This window comes from Phyllobates terribilis, unplaced genomic scaffold (genome assembly GCF_046119375.1).
Source record: "Phyllobates terribilis strain yellow unplaced genomic scaffold, ASM4611937v1 Scaffold_11__3_contigs__length_659146591, whole genome shotgun sequence".
NCBI classification, from domain to species: Eukaryota; Metazoa; Chordata; class Amphibia; order Anura; family Dendrobatidae; genus Phyllobates; species Phyllobates terribilis.
Genome location: NW_027362771.1, coordinates 482,310,196 through 482,331,347, shown reverse-complemented (window position 1 = coordinate 482,331,347; position 21,152 = coordinate 482,310,196). Strand labels below are relative to the sequence as shown.

At 42.4% G+C, this 21,152-nt stretch overlaps 1 protein-coding gene across 1 annotated transcript in view; it reads right to left on the bottom strand.

Moving 5' to 3' along the window:
• Positions 1-21,152, bottom strand: part of ZWILCH (zwilch kinetochore protein) — a 55,588-nt gene that overhangs the window by 26,712 nt on the left and 7,724 nt on the right. Inside the window, exons 5-11 of the mRNA XM_073653449.1 lie at positions 19,646-19,848; positions 16,846-16,925; positions 16,041-16,196; positions 15,858-15,929; positions 14,363-14,456; positions 8,624-8,679; positions 7,580-7,685 (exon numbers count right to left, since the gene is read on the bottom strand). Of these exons, the coding sequence (XP_073509550.1) occupies positions 7,580-7,685; positions 8,624-8,679; positions 14,363-14,456; positions 15,858-15,929; positions 16,041-16,196; positions 16,846-16,925; positions 19,646-19,848 (767 nt within the window). The remainder of the gene's footprint in view (positions 1-7,579; positions 7,686-8,623; positions 8,680-14,362; positions 14,457-15,857; positions 15,930-16,040; positions 16,197-16,845; positions 16,926-19,645; positions 19,849-21,152) is intronic.

Sequence of the window (21,152 nt, the reverse complement as noted above, 5' to 3'; positions counted from 1 at the left end):
TATATCCTGTGCCCTATGGAAGGTGGATACTACTTTCGGAAGAAAGGCAGAGTCTGGGGAAAGAATAATGCACCTGTCACACTAAGCGAGATCGCTGCTGAGTCACAAGTTTTGTGATTCAACAGCGACCTCAGCAGCGATCTCGCTATGTTTGACACGTAGCAGCGACCAGGCCCCTGCTGTGAGATCGCTGGTCGTGTCGAAATGGCCTGGACCATTTTTTGATCGTTGAGGTCCTACTGGGTAGCATGCATCGGTGTGTTTGACACCTTTCCAACGACCTCGTTGGTGACTCAGAACTGAGACACATAGGCGTGCATTTGCGTTGCATCGTTATACAGGTCGCTACGGGTCGCCGTATCGTTGCTGCGTCGTTGGGAAGATCTAACTGTCTGACATCTCACCAGCGACCACAGTGACGCAGCAAAGATCCCTGCCAGGTCGTATCATTGTCGGGATCGCTGTAGTGTCGCTAAGTGTGAAAAATACCTTAACTCTGTCCGACAGGAATTGAGTAAAGGGCTGATTTATATATAGAGCCTGAATCTCCCCCCACCTGTCTGGCCGATGTAAGGGTTAACAGGAGGGCCGTTTTAAGGGTTAAATTTTTTAGAGAACAATCTGATAATGGCTCAAAGGGAGGCTTAGTAAGGGCTCTGAGGACCAGGTTTAAGTCCCAAGGGGCTGCTCTCCGACGAGGGGCAGATTCCGACCAACTGACTGCTCTGAAAAATTTTACTTTCAAGGGATGGGATGCGACGTTCTCTCCGAAGAGGGCCCTGAAGGCTGCAGAGTGGACCTTAAGGGTGCTCTTTTTTAGCCCCAATTCCCAACCATTCTGTAGGAATTCCAGAATCTCCACATATGGGACCCTCTGATTCGTTAAGGGCTTTATTCCTGAAAAAAATCAGGAATTTACTCCATTTCCTGTAATATATAATACATGTTGTTTTCTTCATCGACTTAAGGGTGCATATTACCTTTTCTGAACACCCCTTATTTCTCAGAAGCTGCCGCTCAAGCGCCAAGCCGTTAAATGAAGATTCTTTATATCGGGGTGATGAATGGGGCCCTGGGATAGGAGATTTGGAATCTCTGGAAGCACCCAAAGAGTTGCTAATGAAAGGCGACATAGCCAGGTGAACCACGTCCTTCTGGGCCAGAAGGGGGCCACTAGAATTATCTCGACCCTTTCTGTGAGTATTTTCCTGAGAACCGCAGGAATTAGATATAGAGGGGGAAAAGCATAAAGAAGACCTACTGGCCATTCGTGGAGCAGGGCATCTACCCCCCCGGGGAGGTCTTTTGGATTTAGTGAAAAGAATTTCTGGACCTTCCTGTTCGATCTGTTTGCAAAAAGGTCTATTTTTGGAACCCCCCCAGAGATCTACTATTTTCTGGAAGACTTCTGCGTTCAAAGACCATTCATCCTGGTCTACCCTGTGACTGCTCAGGAAATCTGCTTTTACGTTTTCTGACCCCTTTAAATAGCCTGCCGAGATGGAACTTAGATTACCTTCTGCTAGCATCATAATTTTTTGTGCCTCGGCCATCAGGCCCTCTGACCTTGTTCCTCCCTGCTTGTTTATATAAGCTACTGCTGTTTTGTTGTCTGAGTATTTTTAGGTGTTGATTTTTGACAACTGGCAGGATTTTTTGTAAGGCCAATGCTATGGCTGCTAATTCTTTCCTGTTGGAAGAAGCCTTTATTAGGTCTTGTGGCCATCTCCCCTGCAGAATACTACCGTCTACGTGGGCCCCCACCCCCAGGGACTTGCGTCCGTGGTGAGTATTACAGGGTCTTTCTTCTCCCATGGAACTCCCTGGGATAGATTTGCCTCGTTTGTCCACCATGTTAAAGACAGCTGAGTATCCTTTGATACCACTATCTTTAGGTCTAAGTTTCCCCCTAATCTTTCTTCTATTCTCAGACTGTCCCACTGGAGAGATCTGAAGTGGAACCTTGACCAAGTCACTGCTGGGATACATACGGTTAGAGACCCCAGGATGGACGTGGCTCTTCTTAATGTAGTTCGTGGGTAGTTTATCAGTTCTGAAACTAGGGCCTTTACTTTCCCCTTTTTTTCTTCCGGAAGAAAGGACATTTGCTTCTCCGAATCCAACCAGATTCCTAAAAAAATTTGTTTTTGTCTTGGCTCTAACTTGGACTTTTTTAAGTTTATTAGCCACCCTAAGGAGGCTAAGATTTTTAAGACTTTTGATACCGCTTGATTGCATTCGGACTCCGATTTTCCTACCACAGGAAAGTCGTCCAGATACGGGATAAAAATGATGTCTGATTCCCTTACATGTGCTGACATTTCTGCCACTATTTTGGTAAAGACCCTTGGGGCCATGGACAGTCCAAAGGGGAGGACTTGAAACTGTAGATGTGTTAACTGCCCCTTGATGTAGACTGCCACTCTTAGGAATCTTTGAGGACCTTGAAAGATGGGGACATGGTAATAGACATCTTTGAGATCTATAGTTGCCATGAAACATTTTGGGAACAGGAGTTTTATTACTGAATAGATGTTTTCCATCTTGAACCGTTTTAGTGCCAGAAACTTGTTAAGGTTTTTTAGGTTTATGATAGTTCTGTATGATTTATCCAGTTTTTTTCTTAGGAATAAGGGTTAAGGGTCTGTAAAACCCCTTCCCCTCTTCCCCTTCTGCGACATAGGGCAGTGCTCCCTTTTGGATTAGAGACATAACCTCTAGCTCTAGGGAATTTTGAACCAACCCAGAAGGTTGGTGTCTGGTGACGATATAGGTATCTGGAGGAGTGGAAAGGAATTCCAGTTTCAGCTCCTCCCGTACTGTGTCTAGAACCCAGGGGTTCTGGGAAATGTTTTCCCAGGCAGGGAGGAAGCGCTTCAATCTTCCACCTACCTGGGACCTGGCGTCATTGTCTTCCTGATTTTTTTGGGAACCCCGACAAAAAACACTGCCGCTGGGAGGCCTTATCCAGGATCTCGTCGAGAGTGGGCCTGAAGAGGTAATTTCCTTCAAAGGGAATATCGCAAAGCCTGGACTTTGAATTGAAGTCCCCTCTCCAGTTTTTTAATCAGAGGGCTCTTCTGGCTGAATTTGACAGGGCACAGGTTCGGGCTGTCAGACGAACAGCATCTGCTGAGGCGTCAGCAAGAAAGTCTGCTGCTTTAATTATATTTGGCAAGCATGCTAGCAGCTCGTCCCTAGGGCATTTGTTCCGGATCTGGTCTTAAAACTGAGCCAGCCATACACTTAAAGATCTCGCCATGCATGTTGCTGCTATATTCGGCTTGAATGCTGTGGCTCCTGTTTCCCACGCTCTTTTTAGAAAACTCTCTACTTTCCTATCAAGAGGGTCCTTCAGGAGCCCCGCATCATCAAACGGGAGGGAGGAACTTCTGGAGACTTTGCAGACTGCCACATCTATCTTGGGTGCCTTATCCCAAACTTCAGAGTCCTCTGCCCCAAAAGGGTATTTTCTTTTCATCAGTTTGGGGCTGTAAGCCTTTCTGTATGGTTTTCCCCATTCCTTTTTAATCAGCTGGGAATGTTTTTGTGAACTGGAAAACACTTGTGTTTCCTACTTTCTAGACCTCCAAACATTTGATCTTGTACGGACCTGGGCTCCTTTGTGTCTTCCACTTTCATGGTAGCCCTAACTGCTTTCGCCAGCCTACTAATTTCGTCAAGCGGAAAACAAGAGGGGTCTTCATCGCTATCTGAAGAGGATGACGATGCTGTGGAGCTTGTATCAAATTTTCCTAGCTGGCCTTCCTCCCAACGTCTTCTGAACTAGAGTTGTCGCTAGCCTCTTTTGACGCTGCGCCTGCCTTTAACCCTTTAAATGACTTTTTAATTTCGCTTCTAATCATGGACCGCATGTTATCCATCAACGAGGGGGACTCTTCTGACAAGGTTCTCTCAATACAATCTTTGCATAGCTTTTGGGTGTATGTGGCATCTAATCTACTTTTGCATAGTGCACATTCCTAGTGCTTAGATTTTGCTAGAGTTTTTCTAGGCCTTCCCTAAGCGCAAAGTGTAAAAAAAGGTAAACACATTTAATAAGGCTTTTCCAGGGTTTCACCCCGACTTACCCCACCTGACTCAAGACTACCGAGTTTGGAGGGGCTGCTTCTATGGGTTCTCCGGCCTGAACTGTGTCCTACATTCTTGAAATGCAGCAGTGAATGGAGGAAGGGGGAGAGTTTTTATCCTCTTCCTGCTCCTTACACCCTTGTCCCCTAGGAATCCCATTGGTCTTCGCTGGGCAAGCACTCTGCCCCTCAGGCCGTGCCCCCGGGAGCCATCGCTGTCAGGCTTCCAGCGATGTCCCGCAAGACACCAGCGGGGGTTTCGGGGAAGCACTCTGCCCCGACAGGCCGTGCCCCCGGAACGGACGTCACGCCGGCCCAGAGATGCTTTGCGCTCCATGCACGCGAGTCACTGGCTGGCATCTGGAGCAACGTCACGCATCTCCCAGAGAAGGATCCGGACACCCGGACCCCCCAGGAAGTCGGCACGCTCAAGGTAATCTTCACTCCCCCGGCAGCGCCTGGGAAGCTGTAGGGTTTCCTCAAGGACAGGAAACAACTGAGGCATTGCAGAGGGCTCCGCCTTTTAAACCTGTAGGGTTTCCTGTCCTTGAGGCAGATCCCTCTCTCCATGGGTGCTCTTGTGAGGAATGGGAAAAAAGTGTACTTATAAGGAAAGATAATCCAGAACTGTTGTCTTATGAAGAATACATGCTTCCCAGATACAGCACTGGTCTCGACCAGGAGCACTGCCATGAATTGTAGCTCAGCACTATCCAACTAAATATAGGATAAGTTGTAATTCTAATCACAGAACTTGCACAAGAGCAATTTAAAAATAAATGCAAAAGGAACTCTGCTGGCCATTTCACTCTGGCAAAATGGGAACTCCACCAGCTTGCCTTTGCTTATATATACCACAATCAGTACTGACATTACTGCAAATTGTGAGGGTATACTATTAACAGCCCTGTGGAGCAAAAGTAGCAAAAATATTGTAATGCATGCTTATAACAGATAGCTACAAACTCCATCATCTTCAAATAAAAAAACAACAACTTTATTCTAAAAGTTAAAAATATGTATACAGGAGCTAGTGAAGTTGGAAACGTGTTCCTAATGCTTATCCCTAGAGAAGTGTCTGGTCAGTCTGTGCGGAAAGCTGAACTGCGCCTGTTTAGGTTACGGTTCTTAAAATGACAGCACCCAGTGCATATAGGCACCAAAATACCCCTGTGGATATTATCCAAAGAAAAATATACATTATATAATAAAATAAGCAGATGATTAAATAAAACATTGGAAGTGGAAAAGTTTTAAAATAATCAATTGGGTGCAGATATTGCCAATTTTGATGGGATCCATCAAGATTCTCTTTTTGATGTTCTTTTTATAAGTATTTTTAACATTTATAAAGGTAGTAATGAGACATTTATCCTTTTAAATACAACCTCAAGTTAAATACACTAGTCTATAGGAATATGCTGATGTAATGGTATGGATATAGCATATTTTCAACTTATAAATAAAAAGTAAAAACACAAGTAATTTCATTAATTTTTATGCAGATCATCCTAGCTGTAAGAAAGGTTTTGTGATTAATAAAACCGTTCTTAAGCAAAAATCAGGAAGCCATACTTCAGGTAAATGTATCTGTATTCCCATCCCAATATGTAGTAGGTGTAATAATAAAAATAATAATATTAGCAAATACCCCCAATTAGAAATGTAATATTGTTCTTCTGATTCACTATGTCGCCTACCTCATGTGCAGGGCATTGCAGTAGCTTAAGTATCCGTGGTTACTGTGAGGAGCTGCCCACTTACTAAAGACTACGATACTTTTCCAGCAACAGACCACCATTTTTGTCAATATTATTATTGTGTTTTATTAGTAATTTACTTATTATGTTTTATATAGTTCTGCTAACTTGTCAGTATGTGCACTAGATTCACTTGTAAAATGTCCAGCATTCCACTAATCTGTTTCTCAGGATATCTGTATCTCAGGAGTATCTAACCATTGTTCCAACAGCCAATAATCTCATTAGGTGAGTGTAGATTGTAGACACAGTGGAGCCGTCGCCACAGGGGGTCTTACATGCAGTCTCAGATGAAGGCTTCAAGAATATTCTTCATTGTTTTAGCGAACAGTGAATGTTTAAGGGGGAGGGCGTGATCACTTCTGACCTGGGAGGGGACTGATTCCAGTGGAAGAAAGGAGAGACATGTTTTAGAAATAGTTGGGTGGAAGGATTGAAGGAAGAGGATGGAGAAAGTGGACTTGGAAGGATGGGTGGATAAACATGTTACCATTATGGATTATGTCGGTTGGATTTAAACTTTCTTAAAAGGACTGTTGCTACTGGATACTTGTGCTTTCATCATTTTATCTGCCGTCTAGAGGATCATGGACTGTGGCTACATATACGAAATCTGTGGGTCAACCAAAAGTTGGGAGACAGTGAGTATGGCTTTATACAAAGCCAGTGGAACTTCTGAACCCAGATTGGGAACTTAAGGACTGAGAGAACTGTATTTTGGCCATTTACCTGGAATTGCTTTATTACCATGGCTGTGATCAATAAAATATTGCTGCATTGTTAACCTGCCTAGGTGATTACTTACAACCCACAACCTCAGATCTCTACAGTTATCACCATTCATATAGTGACAGTTAGCTGGTAGTGGTCATAACAAAGGATATCTAAGCTATTGCAACACCCTGCACATCAGAATCAGAAGAACTATACTACATTTCTAAATTGGAGGTATTTGCTATTATTATTACACCTACTACACATTGGGATAGGATCTTGGGGATCGGAATATCCCTTTAAGTCATTATGGCAAGTTTTAATGTGTCATGGGATAAATGTACACCTTGTGTTCTTTTAAGTGTAACACCCAAAACAGATTTTACTTTACTGATACAAAGTATGTAATGAGTATAAACGAAGTGGTGTAGGTCTCACGAAAAAGAAGGGAGAGCTTTGATGGGGAAGGTTATGCTGAGATGACTACTGATTGCCATAGAATCCACCATGGTTCTAATACAGTAATGGACAACCTAATGATTGGGTTTTAACTACAGTTGTGCAAAAAGATTAGCAAAACCCTGGTCCAGCGGCCACAACAGTTATCTGTGGTCGCTGACCAGAGCACTGCGAACCTCCTACTTGCGGCATACTTTGCACCTCTTCTGATTTGCATGCCCCTACTATGTAACGTGTACATCGCACCATGACATAACGTTGCGGGGCCTACTAATCTGAAGAGGCACCGTGCATGCTGCAAGTAGTAGGAGGTTTGCAGTCACTGGTCTTGCAGCCACGGACTAGCAATGTGACCACATGAATCTTTTTGCTCAACTCTAGTTTACATATTTTGTTCATGAGAAAACTGTACGGTAGAAGCCTTTCCTTGTATTATTATAAAATAAACTAATTCTGACAGAGGCCCTTCTTTTCGATAAATATATACACTGCATGTTCGAAGTAGTGTATTAATCTACAGACAAAGAATAAACATTTTTTTTTTAAATCACCTACTTCTCCTCATTTTACACCACAACATCTCTGCAAAGTCCAAATCTCCGCGTTCCGTGATAAAAGACTGGATGGAGCTGTCCACTGCGGCAGTATCACTCTTTACTTTCTAGAAGAGAATAATGAGTAGCGTCAGCCTCCCGTGCCGAAGTCATTCACACATCGCTCCCACAATACAAAGAAACTTGTGTGATTGAATAGTAACCAGCAGACCGATGATCAATCATGATGCTTCTCCTTGATGCCAGTCTGGCTGCACCTTCTTACTAATTTTAAAAGGGCAAAAAAAAAGGGGATAGAAGAAAAGAAAAAAAAAAAAACCACAAGAGCAATATTTGCTCAGCCGTAACAATGTAACCAATTCATCCATTGTATGATTAATTAATTAAGAGCTGGAACAAGCCCTCCAGCACTAGACGGTATATGAATGACAGCAAAGCGTGACAATAATGTGTAAATACCCATTGTTATGCTCTTAATAGGGGTTAACTGGAAGACGTCCAGCACTGCAAGCGTTAACAGGCCCACTCAGCACTTAAATGGCTTAGTCACCTGTTTAAGAGCCGTGCATATGAAGAACGGCTGAACGAAATTAAGTGTCGGCATCCATCATGTGTGCAGCGAGACTGCTGTATACATAATACATGAGCGGAGCAGAATGACTGGGAAATCATTTTATCGAGGCTGTTTGGATACCCTTCAAGCCTCAGGAGTAAATCCTCAGCAGTCTACAAGCAATAGACCTCGACATGAAACTATTTCCCCCTAGGCCCGCTTGTTGTTCGTGGCTTTCTATCAATTTTTATTTAGGTTTCCTTTTTATTTTATGCACCCTCAGGCAACGCAGCTGAATTGTGCAGTCGCAATGTGCATCACTCAGTGTAATTGCCATGTTTAATAATTGCAATATTCCTCCTGAGTATTACCTACAATGTGCAGCCAGGAGAGAAATCGCTTTATATTGACCTTGTCAAGGCGCGCACACCTCGCTGCTGGAAGAATAAAATCACAGCCGTTCGGTAAATCATTCATATCAAGTGAACTCACCTCTGCTTCCTTTTTAGAAGCTGAATTATTAACTCCATCTAGTTTATTCTTTAGCTCTGGGAGAAAAAAAAATGTTTATTGTATTGTACAGCAAATTACAGCAGGAAATTACAAATACAAATGTAATGGTAAAATGTAAATATTCAGCCTTTATAGCAGGAGGAGGATGGTGCTCATAGGAAGGGCATGCGTTTCTTGTATCCTCCGCATAGGTCACAGGTCAGCAACACTTATGTCAAGTTTGCATACAACACAGATCATACATGAAATTCACAGATGGTGGCAATTACACTAAACACGTCACTCAGGGGAAATAGTGGAGCTATTTCCCAAATGCTGTAATAGCTACACCGGGCCAGTTAGTAGGGATCAGCAGATGAAAGGAATGCTGCTGTGAACTTCTGACAGCGACATGTAAGGGGCACAATCCTAGGGGGGCACTGTTGCATGGCGACTCCGGGGTGCTGATGGCCTGCCAAGAGGCCGGGGGATTACTAAGGTTCCCCATTGCTGCCATGTTGGTACTCCAGTGACGCCAACCATAGTGATTTTAACTACATAAAGCAATACAGTGGTACTGGAGTATATAAAGCAAGCAAACAAACACAGGTTCAGATACCCTAGAGAAGGGATATCAAACTCAAATACACAGAGGGCCAAAATTAAAAACTTGAACAAAGTCACAGGCCAACCTTGATATTTATTAAAAAAACATGTCTACAATTGAGGAAGTTTTTCCTCATCATTCCTTACAAAATAATGGGCCCCACATAGTCCTCCATACAGAATAATGGGCCCCACATAGTCCTCCATACAGAATAATGGGCCCCACATAGTCCTCCATACAGAATAATGGGCCCCACAGTCCTCTATACAGAATAATGGGCCCCACATAGTCCTCCATACAGTATAATGGGCCCCACATAGTCCTCCATACAGAATAATGGGCCCCACATAGTCCTCCATACAGAATAATGGGCCCCACATAGTCCTCCATACAGAATAATGGGCCCCACATAGTCCTTCATACAGAATAATGGGCCCCACATAGTCCTCCATACAGAATAATGGGCCCCACATAGTCCTCCATACAGAATAATGGGCCCCACATAGTCCTCCATACAGAATAATGGGCCCCACATAGTCCTCCATACAGAATAATGGGCCCCACATAGTCCTCCATACAGAATAATGGGCCCCACATAGTCCTCCATACAGAATAATGGGCCCCACATAGTCCTCCATACAGAATAATGGGCCCCACATAGTCCTCCATACAGAATAATGGGCCCCACATAGTCCTCCATACAGAATAATGGGCCCCACATAGTCCTCCATACAGAATAATGGGCCCCACATAGTCCTCCATACAGAATAATGGGCCCCACATAGTCCTCCATACAGAATAATGGGCCCCACATAGTCCTCCATACAGAATAATGGGCCCCACATAGTCCTCCATACAGAATAATGGGCCCCACATAGTCCTCCATACAGAATAATGGGCCCCACATAGTCCTCCATACAGAATAATGGGCCCCACATAGTCCTCCATACAGAATAATCTGCCCCACATAGTCCTCCATACAGAATAATGGGCCCCACATAGTCCTCCATACAGAATAATGGGCCCCACATAGTCCTCCATACAGAATAATGGGCCCCACATAGTCCTCCATACAGAATAATGGGCCCCACATAGTCCTCCATACAGAATAATGGGCCCCACATAGGCCTCCATACAGAATAATGGGCCCCACAAAGTCCTCCATACAGAATAATGGGTCCCACATAGTCCTCCATACAGAATAATGGCCCCACATAGTCCTCCATACAGAATAATGGCCCCACATAGTCCTCCATACAGAATAATGGCCCCACATAGTCCTCCATACAGAATAATGGCCCCACATAGTCCTCCATACAGAATAATGGCCCCACATAGTCCTCCATACAGAATAATGGCCTCACATTAAAAATATACATCTACCCCGGTCCCCCGCTGCTATGGTCATGATGCCAGTACAGCTCAAGGTGCAGAGTCGAGAGGGTGTGGGGCTGTGCTAGTGTCATGGGTCAAATATCACCCTGAGGGACAAATTTGACATATGTGCCCTAGAAGAACTATAATAATAATAAAAAAAATATTTGGTATCACAGCATCTGTAAAAACATTGTAAAGTAAATAATAAATTGAAATGCCAGAAGTGTTGTTCTCCAGTCGCCATAACCCCTCCCCAAAAAAAAAAACAAAAAAAAAAACAACCAATATAAAAACAATGTACCCCAAAATCAAAATCAATAAAAACATCAGCTCACCATGCAATAAACAAGACCTCATACAGATTCATCCACTTAAAAACAAATGTAATGGGACTACAAACATGGTGACACACGACAATTTAAAAAATAAAAACAAAAACTACTCTATAAAGATTGGTATCGCCGTGATTGTAGTGATAGACCATCATGGTGCTGGGCCATTTTTACCACATAATTATAATCATAAAAACAAAACCCAAGAAACAATGGTGGAACTGTGGGGTTTTTTTTCACCATGGTTTGGGTAAATTATATGGTAAAATAAATAGTGTCATTCAAAACCTCTAATTGTCCCACACAAGAAAAAATATAAGTCCTATGACGAGGAGAAAACAGAAAAAGTTATGACTCATGAAAGAAGGGGAGAAGCAAAAATTGTCCGCAGCAGGAAGGGGTTAAAGATATTGAAGGCAAGAGAGTCTTCTAAAGAATGCTAAGGGTTAATGTAAGGCCACATGGATGCCAGGTCGCATGCAGACAAAGCTCTGCCCATCGGTGGAGACAAATGATCGCCAAACATCCATCCGATCTCACATGGACCACTCTTCCCATTTTACAAATTGCTCTTTAAGAGAGATTGATGCCCCAAAATAGTTCTATTCTGTGAACCATGCAGCATGTGATTGCCCAAAACCTTTCATATGGCAAGTACCACAGATGCATATGGCAGAAACATTTTGGCTAACAGGGAATAATAGTTACCAGTTAGTAGAGTCACGTCATGATTCCGGATGCAGCCGGAGGTTCCTCTTCTGCGTTCCACACCACTGATTGCCAGCTATGTGTGTACACTTAGCTTCAAAAGATTTAGAAAAGTCGGGACTACCGATACAGTGTCCAGACAGTAGAAATATCAAAAATTATATATAAATCTCCGTGCAGCAAACAAAAGCAGGTGGTGCTCAGCAAGTGCACAGTAAAATACTTTAGCTTTATAGAAGGAAAAACGATAAATGCGGCACTCACCATCAATTCAAATAAATTGTTTTATTATTCCAAACTGGAGTAGTTAGACATTGGGCTGGACTGGACTCCCTCCAGCTGACACGGCACGATGGCAGTTTTGCGTCACTGATGACACTTCATCCGTTGTGCCGTATTAGGAGAAGGGAGCTGGCTCCAGCCCTACTGTTTGTCTAGCTACTCTGGTTTGGACTAATAAATAAGCTCTTTCAATGTGTGGTGAGTGCCGCGATTATCCTTTTTCCGAGTACTGTCCATAAGCGGAAAGCTGCCAATCAGTGGTGGGTGCAGAGTTGGACTACCTGGCAGGTTTACTAGTACTCTAGTAATAATCTCCTGATAATACAGTGATTTTATGAAAAATTATATCAAGCATGTGGATCGGCTGGATGTTTTAAATCATTGGGCTGATCCTTGAATAGTTAATGGGGCTCGCTGTTTGAAACTAAGGCAAAATATCATGCTAACCTGTGATTAATTAGATTCACCTGTCCCCACCATGTCAGTGCTAAATTACTTTAATTAGACTATGAATGATGGCTTTGATACAAAGAGGCCAGTTCGCTTGTTCACAATGGCAAAGACAAAAGAGCTGTGCGACCAGATCAGAAATGCATTTATCACCAGGCACAAGCAGTCTAAAAAGTAATAAAAGACTCATTTCTAATGAGATTGGCATCTTACAGAATATTTCCTTTCCTTGTTCTTTATTTGCATGGTTTTTGGCACTTGATTTAGGTGCAATTGTACCGCATTAAAAGCACGTCCATTTTTTTCCTTTGTCACATGTAATTTTTTTTGTAGTGTCAAGGGAATTGTTTATGAAGTTTTTCTTCTTGAAATTAAAAAAAACAAAACAGATTGATTAAAGATCCTCCTAGGATGTGAGGGAAAGAGGAAATCTGTTGAGAACACCCTACAAAAGTTGACCCACAATGTGAAAATAACAACTCATGTGCAAAAAAAACAACCAAGTGCAACATCCAAAAAACTTCAGATCGGGAGTGACTGTTCCAACCCATATCACATGCAGCCCACTGAACAAAACAGTACTTTATAGGCAAAGAAGACCATAAGAAATGAGTAATTGAACTTTGACAAAGTTACAGACAAACCACAATTCAGAGAAAATGTTATACGGACACATGAAACCAAACTAGAGCTCTTGGATAATAGGTGAAAAAAAGAAGCCTGTAAAGAAGAGTGTACCAACCATCCCTACAGTGAAACATGGTGGAGGATCCATAATGTTGTAAGGCAGCTTTGCTGTCCCTGGGTATAAAGGGTTTTGAGGAGTTATGGGAACAATTAAATCAGAGGATTATCTCAGCAATTTAGAGAGAAATGTTCACCCAAACCTAGCTGTGAGTCGAACAAAAGGGGTCAGAATAGTGACCCAAAGAGCACATCCAAAAGTACAAGGAGGAAAAAAAGGAGGGGAAAAATGACTGTTTTATACTATACCAGCCAGCGATGAGTTCTGATCTCAAGTGAACTGAAAATATATGTGTCATCAGTAAATCATGTCATTAGTAAATCAGATGACTTCACTCAATGAAGTACAAGGACACACACATTACTTTCATTTTGAGAATGAAATAAAGTTTGGTGAGATTTTATTTTTTTAGGAGATACAAGATGTAATACAGAGCCAATTCTATACAGCATCAATGCCATATGGGGCTTTGTGCTCATATGTGGCAGAATGAAATTCAATATGCCAGCCTAGCTGCTTTGTCAACAGCGCAGTTGCCTCGACTGATGACTTCTTTGCATAAAGTCACACAGCATAAAAGCTGTTAAATCAAGCAGGAAGCTGCTGCACTGCGCGAGGAATAGAGCTGGAGTGACAGAGGCTTCAGATCTTCACCCTCATTTGTATAGAAATTCAAACCCTGTTTTCTCAGTAACAGAGGACCAGACTGGACATGTAGAGGTATTTCTGGGCTTGTCTTTGAAAGGGCTACATGCACCTATAGTTAGTGGTGTGAAATCCTGCTGACAGATTCCCTTTTATCTACTACAGAAGACCATAGCGGCTCATAGGAGCACATGGCAGCTCATCTCCTTTTCTGTCTTCAGTACAGCAATGCTCCCCAGCCTTTTAGCTTTCCTGCATGCTGTTGTCCTCCTGAAGATTGACAGTTTGGACCAGCGACATGGACACTGCTGTGACCTGTGCCTCTCTCATGTTGTATATACAGGCAGTTTTGCCTCAGTAGCATTGGAGTGCAGCGATCTGACCAGCTTCAAGCAACAGCAGGAACTGGAAGTCTTACACAGCTGTGAAAATAGCAGTGATAACTTCTGACTTAAGTCTCCTTTAAAAAAAAAAATACCTTTTCCTAATAATATTTGAGAAATATTTCCTATTATGGTCTGTTTAAATATCATGATGTTTCCTAGGAAGTAATGGGTTATTTTCAAGAGATTTTCATAGTCATATGTACTTACCATTTAGGAGCTCCTGAACAAGCTCCACAGCCGATTTTGTCTCTAAAGTCTCCGGCCACTCTGTCACTCCCGTTTTCAGACCTTCTGCCAAAACCTGTAAGATATAACATAGATTTTATGTATCTGTTCTTCTGATATTAAGCATAAACATGCAGTTGGAAGAGCGGACTTTTTAGAAGGGATTCATTCATGTGAAGGTTTTCCTTCTAGTAGCATTTCCTAAGGCCGTCTCCTCCTATAATGGTTGAAGAGCAGCTATAAACACAATAATCCGGCTTCTGAAATAAGTTGGGTTCTCCGCTTTATTTGCCAACACAGAGGAGCTGGAAAGAGCCATTTACAATCAGTACGGCTCTGGGCACCATATTAGGCTACATTACACAGATATTGTAGGGTTTTTCAAGCCAACCTAGGATATCTTTTGAGGTGGGGTCGCCTCAAGCAAAATCCCTCTCAAAATTTTTATCCCAAGTGAATGTTCATTTTTATTGTGCAATTAGGTGAATTAGCAGATGTTTGGGGTAAATGCAGCTTTAACAGCTATCTCTTTATCATTACAGGTAGGATTAACGGCAGATAATGCATAGTCAAAACATAATAGGTGATATGTAAAGCTCACCTCTTCCTCCTACCTACACAGGTCACAAAACAGGTCTAGAAATCTCAGTGAACATTTCCAGTCTACCGTTTTCTATGCGCCACATGACTGCTGTAAAGTATACCTATAAATGATGTTAACAGGAGCAAAGGCAAGATGGCCGCCCTAATAATCATGTACAGAAAAAGAAAAAAATATCATGAAAAAACAAAAAGATTCACTTAATAAACAAAATATATAAGTGATCCATTCCCTTTAATTACCAACTTTATGTATTAGACCAGTGTTTCCCAACCAGGATGCCGTTGAAACCCTCCAAAGGGCGCTGGGGCACTCTGATTAAAGCGCATGGCTTCCCGCAAAGCCGCTGATTAATTCAATTGTCTCCACATTTTTAAAACACGGATACAACAAAATAAAGAAGTGCCGCTGCAGGAAGCCATGTTCAGTATCCTGCCAAGCAACTTATGACTTCTCTACGATGATGCTGGTGGCACATGAATGCCATTGTTCTGGAAGCATCGCTCAGCAGGAGATGGGAGCGTCTTATGTGGGCTTTTTGTTTTATTCTAGGGGCACAGTATATATTCATTCATTGACTCAGGGTGCCCAGAATAACGTATTATATATTCAGTGGGCACAGTGTACGGTATATTTTTTCATATTGAGGGCCGCAGTATATTTTTTGGCCATGTGTAAAAAATTATTTGGTAGGAGTGCCCCAAGGTTATTTTTTTTCTGCCAAGGCTAAAAAGGTTAGGAAACACTGTTCGATTAAGGTATAATGCATACAACATAGAATATAAAGAGAGTCAGGGTCAGGACCTTGGTCCAGTTCACCATGTAGAATAGACCTATAATACATAGTAAAATATATAAAAAAGATAGTTGACCTACCAGAAGGAAATCCAACTCTTTATACACATGGTACACAGGACTTCGAAGATCTCCAGACTCCACCTTGATGTTCTAACAGATTAAAAAGCAGAAATTAAATGGTGTGAAATGAAAAATAAAAGAAAAAATAATGCAAATAATACAAAGTACTCTGTTTCTAAAAACTAAATATCCAAGACATACCAGAGTAGAAGCAGAAGTCAGAGGTGGCATGTGAAGGATACGGTCTACTCCATTCCACATAAAGTCCACCGTGACGCGGGTTTGTGATTCTAGAATTGAATTCTCCACTGTGCTGGGGCTGAATAAATCATAGCGAGCAAATCCTCTTGTTTGCATCTAGGAAAAAGTAGGAGTAGGGTTATTTTTACAGGTCTACGTAAACAAATGATCCCCGTTTTCCAGCATAGCATAGAATACATTAATGATCTCATATCTAGAGTTCATGGATATCACTGATCAGCTAGAACATGAATAAGGTGGACCGCATCTGGTATCCCATCACATTGTCACCTGTCAAAGGATGGATATATCAGGCAGCACAATAACAATTAATCTTTAAGATTAATGTGTTGGACGATGGAAAAGTAATCAATTGTAAGGCTCTGAGCAACTGTGACAAGGACCAAATTGTGATGATTACATAACTGAGTCATCCCCAAAATGGCAGGTCACGTGGGGTGGCTTCTCCTTGTTATCATTTTCCAAAATTGGTCCAAGGAAGAAGTGGTGAATTGGCAACAGAACCATGGGTGCATAAGGCTTATTGATGTGTGTGGGGATTTAAGGCTGCACAAAGGAAGGCTACACTCTATTAGACTGGTGATTTTAAGGTTATGGCTGATCAGTGTATAGCTATAGGAATGGCTTATTATTATTTTTGTGGTGGTCGCTGATTTTTAGGCTGCATGGGAGCCGGACAATCATAATGAACAGAAATGAAGCTAAAGTAACTAAGTGTAAAACGTAATCTGAATCACAAACTTACTGCAGAAGAATGGTGTCTTTCCTTGTGGGATTTCTTCAGCGCTTCAAGACTTGGAAAAGAGGATTTGTCAGTCGTTGGACCTGTAATTAACAAGAATGTGTGAAGTACCTGTGTGTATAGGAGTCGGTATAATGTGTCAGCCAAAACTCAGTTTTACAGTCACACAGCCCTGCAGACATCTGGAAGAAGTCAGCATCAACCCCTCACGTCTGTCTCTATTGCACATCATGCAGAGAAACATGGAGGGAAATTATTAAAGGCTTTACACCAGTTCTCTGGTTTAGAAATGATAAAAAAAACATACTATAGCAGTGCAAACACATGAGACCCTTTACTTCTCATGATGCTTTTAAAAAGGGGCAATACAAATGGTGTGGCACTAGAAGACAAAGCTAAAAGAGGTCAACTGAATAACTAGAAGGTATGCCAGGATTTGGCACCATTAAGGCTGTGTGCCCACGATGCGGATTTAAAGCGTTTCCGCGGCGGAAATGCATTAAAATAGTTTGTTAAGATGTCTGCCATGTTTCCCAATGATAATCCGCATGTGGTGTGCACATGCTGCAGAAATTTCCGCTGCGGATTATCATTGCGGAAAAAATCCGCAACACAACCAATTTGGGCACAATTTTGCGGTGAAATCGAGCCCATTGACTTGCACTGAACCGCATAAAATCCGCATGTATAGATTTATAAATGCAGATTTTATGCGGTTCAATGCGCGGATGGTACCCGGGTCTGGAGAAGAGGAGACTCTCATCCGACCCAGGTACCATTGTACCCGCAAGTTAAAAAAAGACTTCTAAAGTAAAAAATAAAAAAAATTATTCATACTCACCTCTCCGACAGCCCCCAGTCTCCTCCCGGTGGCGATCCTCGCTCCTCGGCGAACCGCGGTGTACTGGCAGGACTTGCGGTGACGTCATTTGATCAGCTGATGGTCACGCGACCATCACCTGACCGCTGACGTCAGCGGTCGCGTGACCATCAGCTGACTAAATGACGTCACCACAGGTCCTGCCAGTACACCGCGGGCCGCCGGGAGGAGACCGGGGGCCGCTGGAGAGGTGAGTATAAGGTTTTTTTTTTCGAATTCTTTTTTTTTAGTATAGATGTACCATTTGTAAGCAGAACTCTCCTCATAAGTTGGTCACACAATATAAATCCATGCCAGTTGCATGGATTTATATTGTGTGTCCAACTTATATTGTCAAGCCCTTTTCCAAATGCATTTGAGTGATGCTGGGAAAACCGCTTGAAAAAACGCATGTAAGGCTAAGTGCCCACGATGCAGAAATGCTGCAGATTTTTTTCCACATCTCCCTGGCAGGAAAAACGAATGCGGATTTTACATGCGTTTTTCCTGCCAGGTAGAAGCTTTTGTCAAGCGTTTTTGAATGCAGGTTATCAAGCGCTTTTCCAAGCGATTTTAGCATCACTTGGAAAAGTGCTTGACAACTTGGTCACACTATATAAATCCATGCAACCGGCATGGATTTATATAGTGTGACCAAGTTAATGGTTAAAAAAAAAAAAAAAAAGGTAAAAAATAAACATTATACTCACCTTCTGATGTCCCCCGGTCTCCTGTATGGCTCGCGATGGCCTAAAAGGACTTGCGGTGACGTCATTTAGTCATGTGGCAGGTCACACGACCGCCGACGTCAGCGGTCGCGTGACCTGTCACATGACTAAATGACGTCACCACAGGTCCTTTTAGACATTGCGAACCGTACAAGAGACCGGACGCATCGTACAGGAGACCGGGGGACATCAGAAGGTGAGTATAACGTATTTTTTTATTTTTAATTCTTTTTTTTAACAGGTACTATGGTACCCGGGTCTGGAGGAGTCTCCTCTTCTTCAGCCCTGGGTACCATCCGCACATTGAATCGCTTAATATCCGCATGTGCACATGTAGTCATGTGGATATTAAGAGATGCAATGCAAGTCAATAGCGGCAATTACGCTGCGTTTCTGCAAAATTAATGGACATGCTGCGGATTTTTCCGCAATGATAATCCGCTGAGGAAATTTCCGTAGCATGTGCACAGCACATGCGGATTATCATTGGGGACCATGGGCCAAGTATTACCAAGCGTTTTTTAAGCATTTTCGCTGTGGAAATTCCGTGGCAAAAACGCTTGAAAAACGCATAGTGGGCACGCAGCCGAAAAAAACGCTTAAATAACGCATGTAAATTCCGCATGCGCTTTTTCTGCCAGGGAAAGGAAAAAACACTCAGGAAATTTCTGCTTCAAATCTGCATCGTGGGCACATACCCTTATACCTGCTCATTGCAGGTGCAAATTTGTATTTCTGGCCCATGGACAGTCCAAGATGTGCCAGTTTTACATTAAAATCATGTTATATTGCAAGAGAAGTGGTGAGTTCTCCTTCAATGGAAGTCTTCAAACAGAGGCTGGACAGACATCTGTCTGAGATGGTTTAGTGAATCCTGCATTGTGCAGGGGGTTGGACACGATGACCCCAAAGGTTCCTTCCAACTCTAATATTCTATGATTACTTTATAATTCCTTTATGTGTATTCAAATAAAAGCACAAATCCCGGGAGGATGGTGATTGGCTGCAGCCTTCAAGTGACTGGAACAGGACATCATCAAATGCATTTCTAATGATGTCCCATGCCAGTCATCTCCCAACAGAACAATGGAAACTACTTATTTGTTTTTTTCAAGTACCATTAATAAGGACTAGATCATAGTTGCCCATATTGTGCCAGATTCATTTTTATAAATAGAGCTTAGTGAGTTTGTCCACCAGTAACTATTACACTGACCTGCGCATGTCACCATATGGAAGCTCATTCCTGTGATCTCATTCCTGCTGGTTTTAATAGAATCTGCTCCAAGCCAACAGGTGCTTTCTAAATCTGTGCAGTCACAGCGTACCCACAACTGAGGAAGAACCTCAACTGGTTTTCCATTCCAAAACCGCGCCATGTTGGGATTATGTGTCAAAGCGTAGCTGGAAATGAGTTGCCTACAGAGAAAAACTAGGGTTAGCCCATATAAAGTTAGTGTATCTGGTGCAAAATTGTACTTTATTTGAACTTTTTCACATTTTTTTCACATTACACCCACAAACGTAAATGAATTGTTTTGGATTTTATGCTATGTTAATAACAAAAACTATGTAGCAAGTATTTGTGAAGCGTAAAGGAAATAATACATGGTTTTCTTTCTAATTTTTTGGGGGTCTTTCTCTACCAGGTTTGCACATCTAGAAGCTAAAAATTTTGCCCATTCTTCTTTGAAAACTAGCTTTAGCTCAATGAGATTGGATGGAGGCATCTGTGAACAGCAATTTCCAAGTCTTGCCACAGATTCTCAAGGGAATTTAGGTCTGGACTGTGACATTCACACCCATGAATATGCTTTGATCTAAACTATTCAACTGTAGTTCAGGCATTATGTTTAGGGTCGTTTTCCTGCTGGAAGGTGAACCTTCACCCCAGTCTCAAGTGTTTTGCAACCTCTACCAGGTTTTACAAGGATTGCCTTATATTTAGCTCCTTCCATCTTCCCATCAATTCTAACCAGCTTTCCTGTACCTGCTGAAGAAAGGAATCTCCACAACATGATGGTGCCGCCACCATGTTTGACAGTGGGGATGGTGTTTTCAGGATGATATGCAGTATTTGTTTTCTGCCACACATAGAATTTTGCATTTAGACCAAAAAGTTCTACTTTGGTCTCATCTGACCAGTCTGATCAGAGCTCCTTCTTCCATATGCTAGCTGAGTTACCTACATGGCTTTTTGCGGTTTGCAAATTGGACTTATGACCTGCTTTCAAAAATTGCTTTCTAATTGCTAATCTCCCATAAAGGACGGATTTGTGGAGTATATGACTAAGGTCACGGCCCGACTATCAGTATTTGGTCAGTATTTTTTCTCAGGAGTAGGAGCCAAAACCAGGTGAGGAACAATCAGAGAAAAGGTATAATAGAAACAAGTCACCAATTCTGCATTTATCACCCACTCCTGGTTTTGGTTCCCACTCCTGAGAAAAAAATATTCACCGAACACTGATCAAATACTGATAGTGGGGCTGTGGCCTAATAGTTGTCCAAAGACAGATTCTCCCACCTGAGCTATGGATCTCGGCAGCTCCTCCAGAGTGACCATGGGCCTCTTGGCTGCTTATTCTAATTAGTGCTCTCCTTTGGATGAAGCAGATGAACTGCTACGTCTTGGTAGGTTTTTAGTTGTACCATACTCTTTCCATTTTTGGATAATGGATTAAACAGTGCTCTATGAGATGTTCAGAGCTTGGGCTATTTTT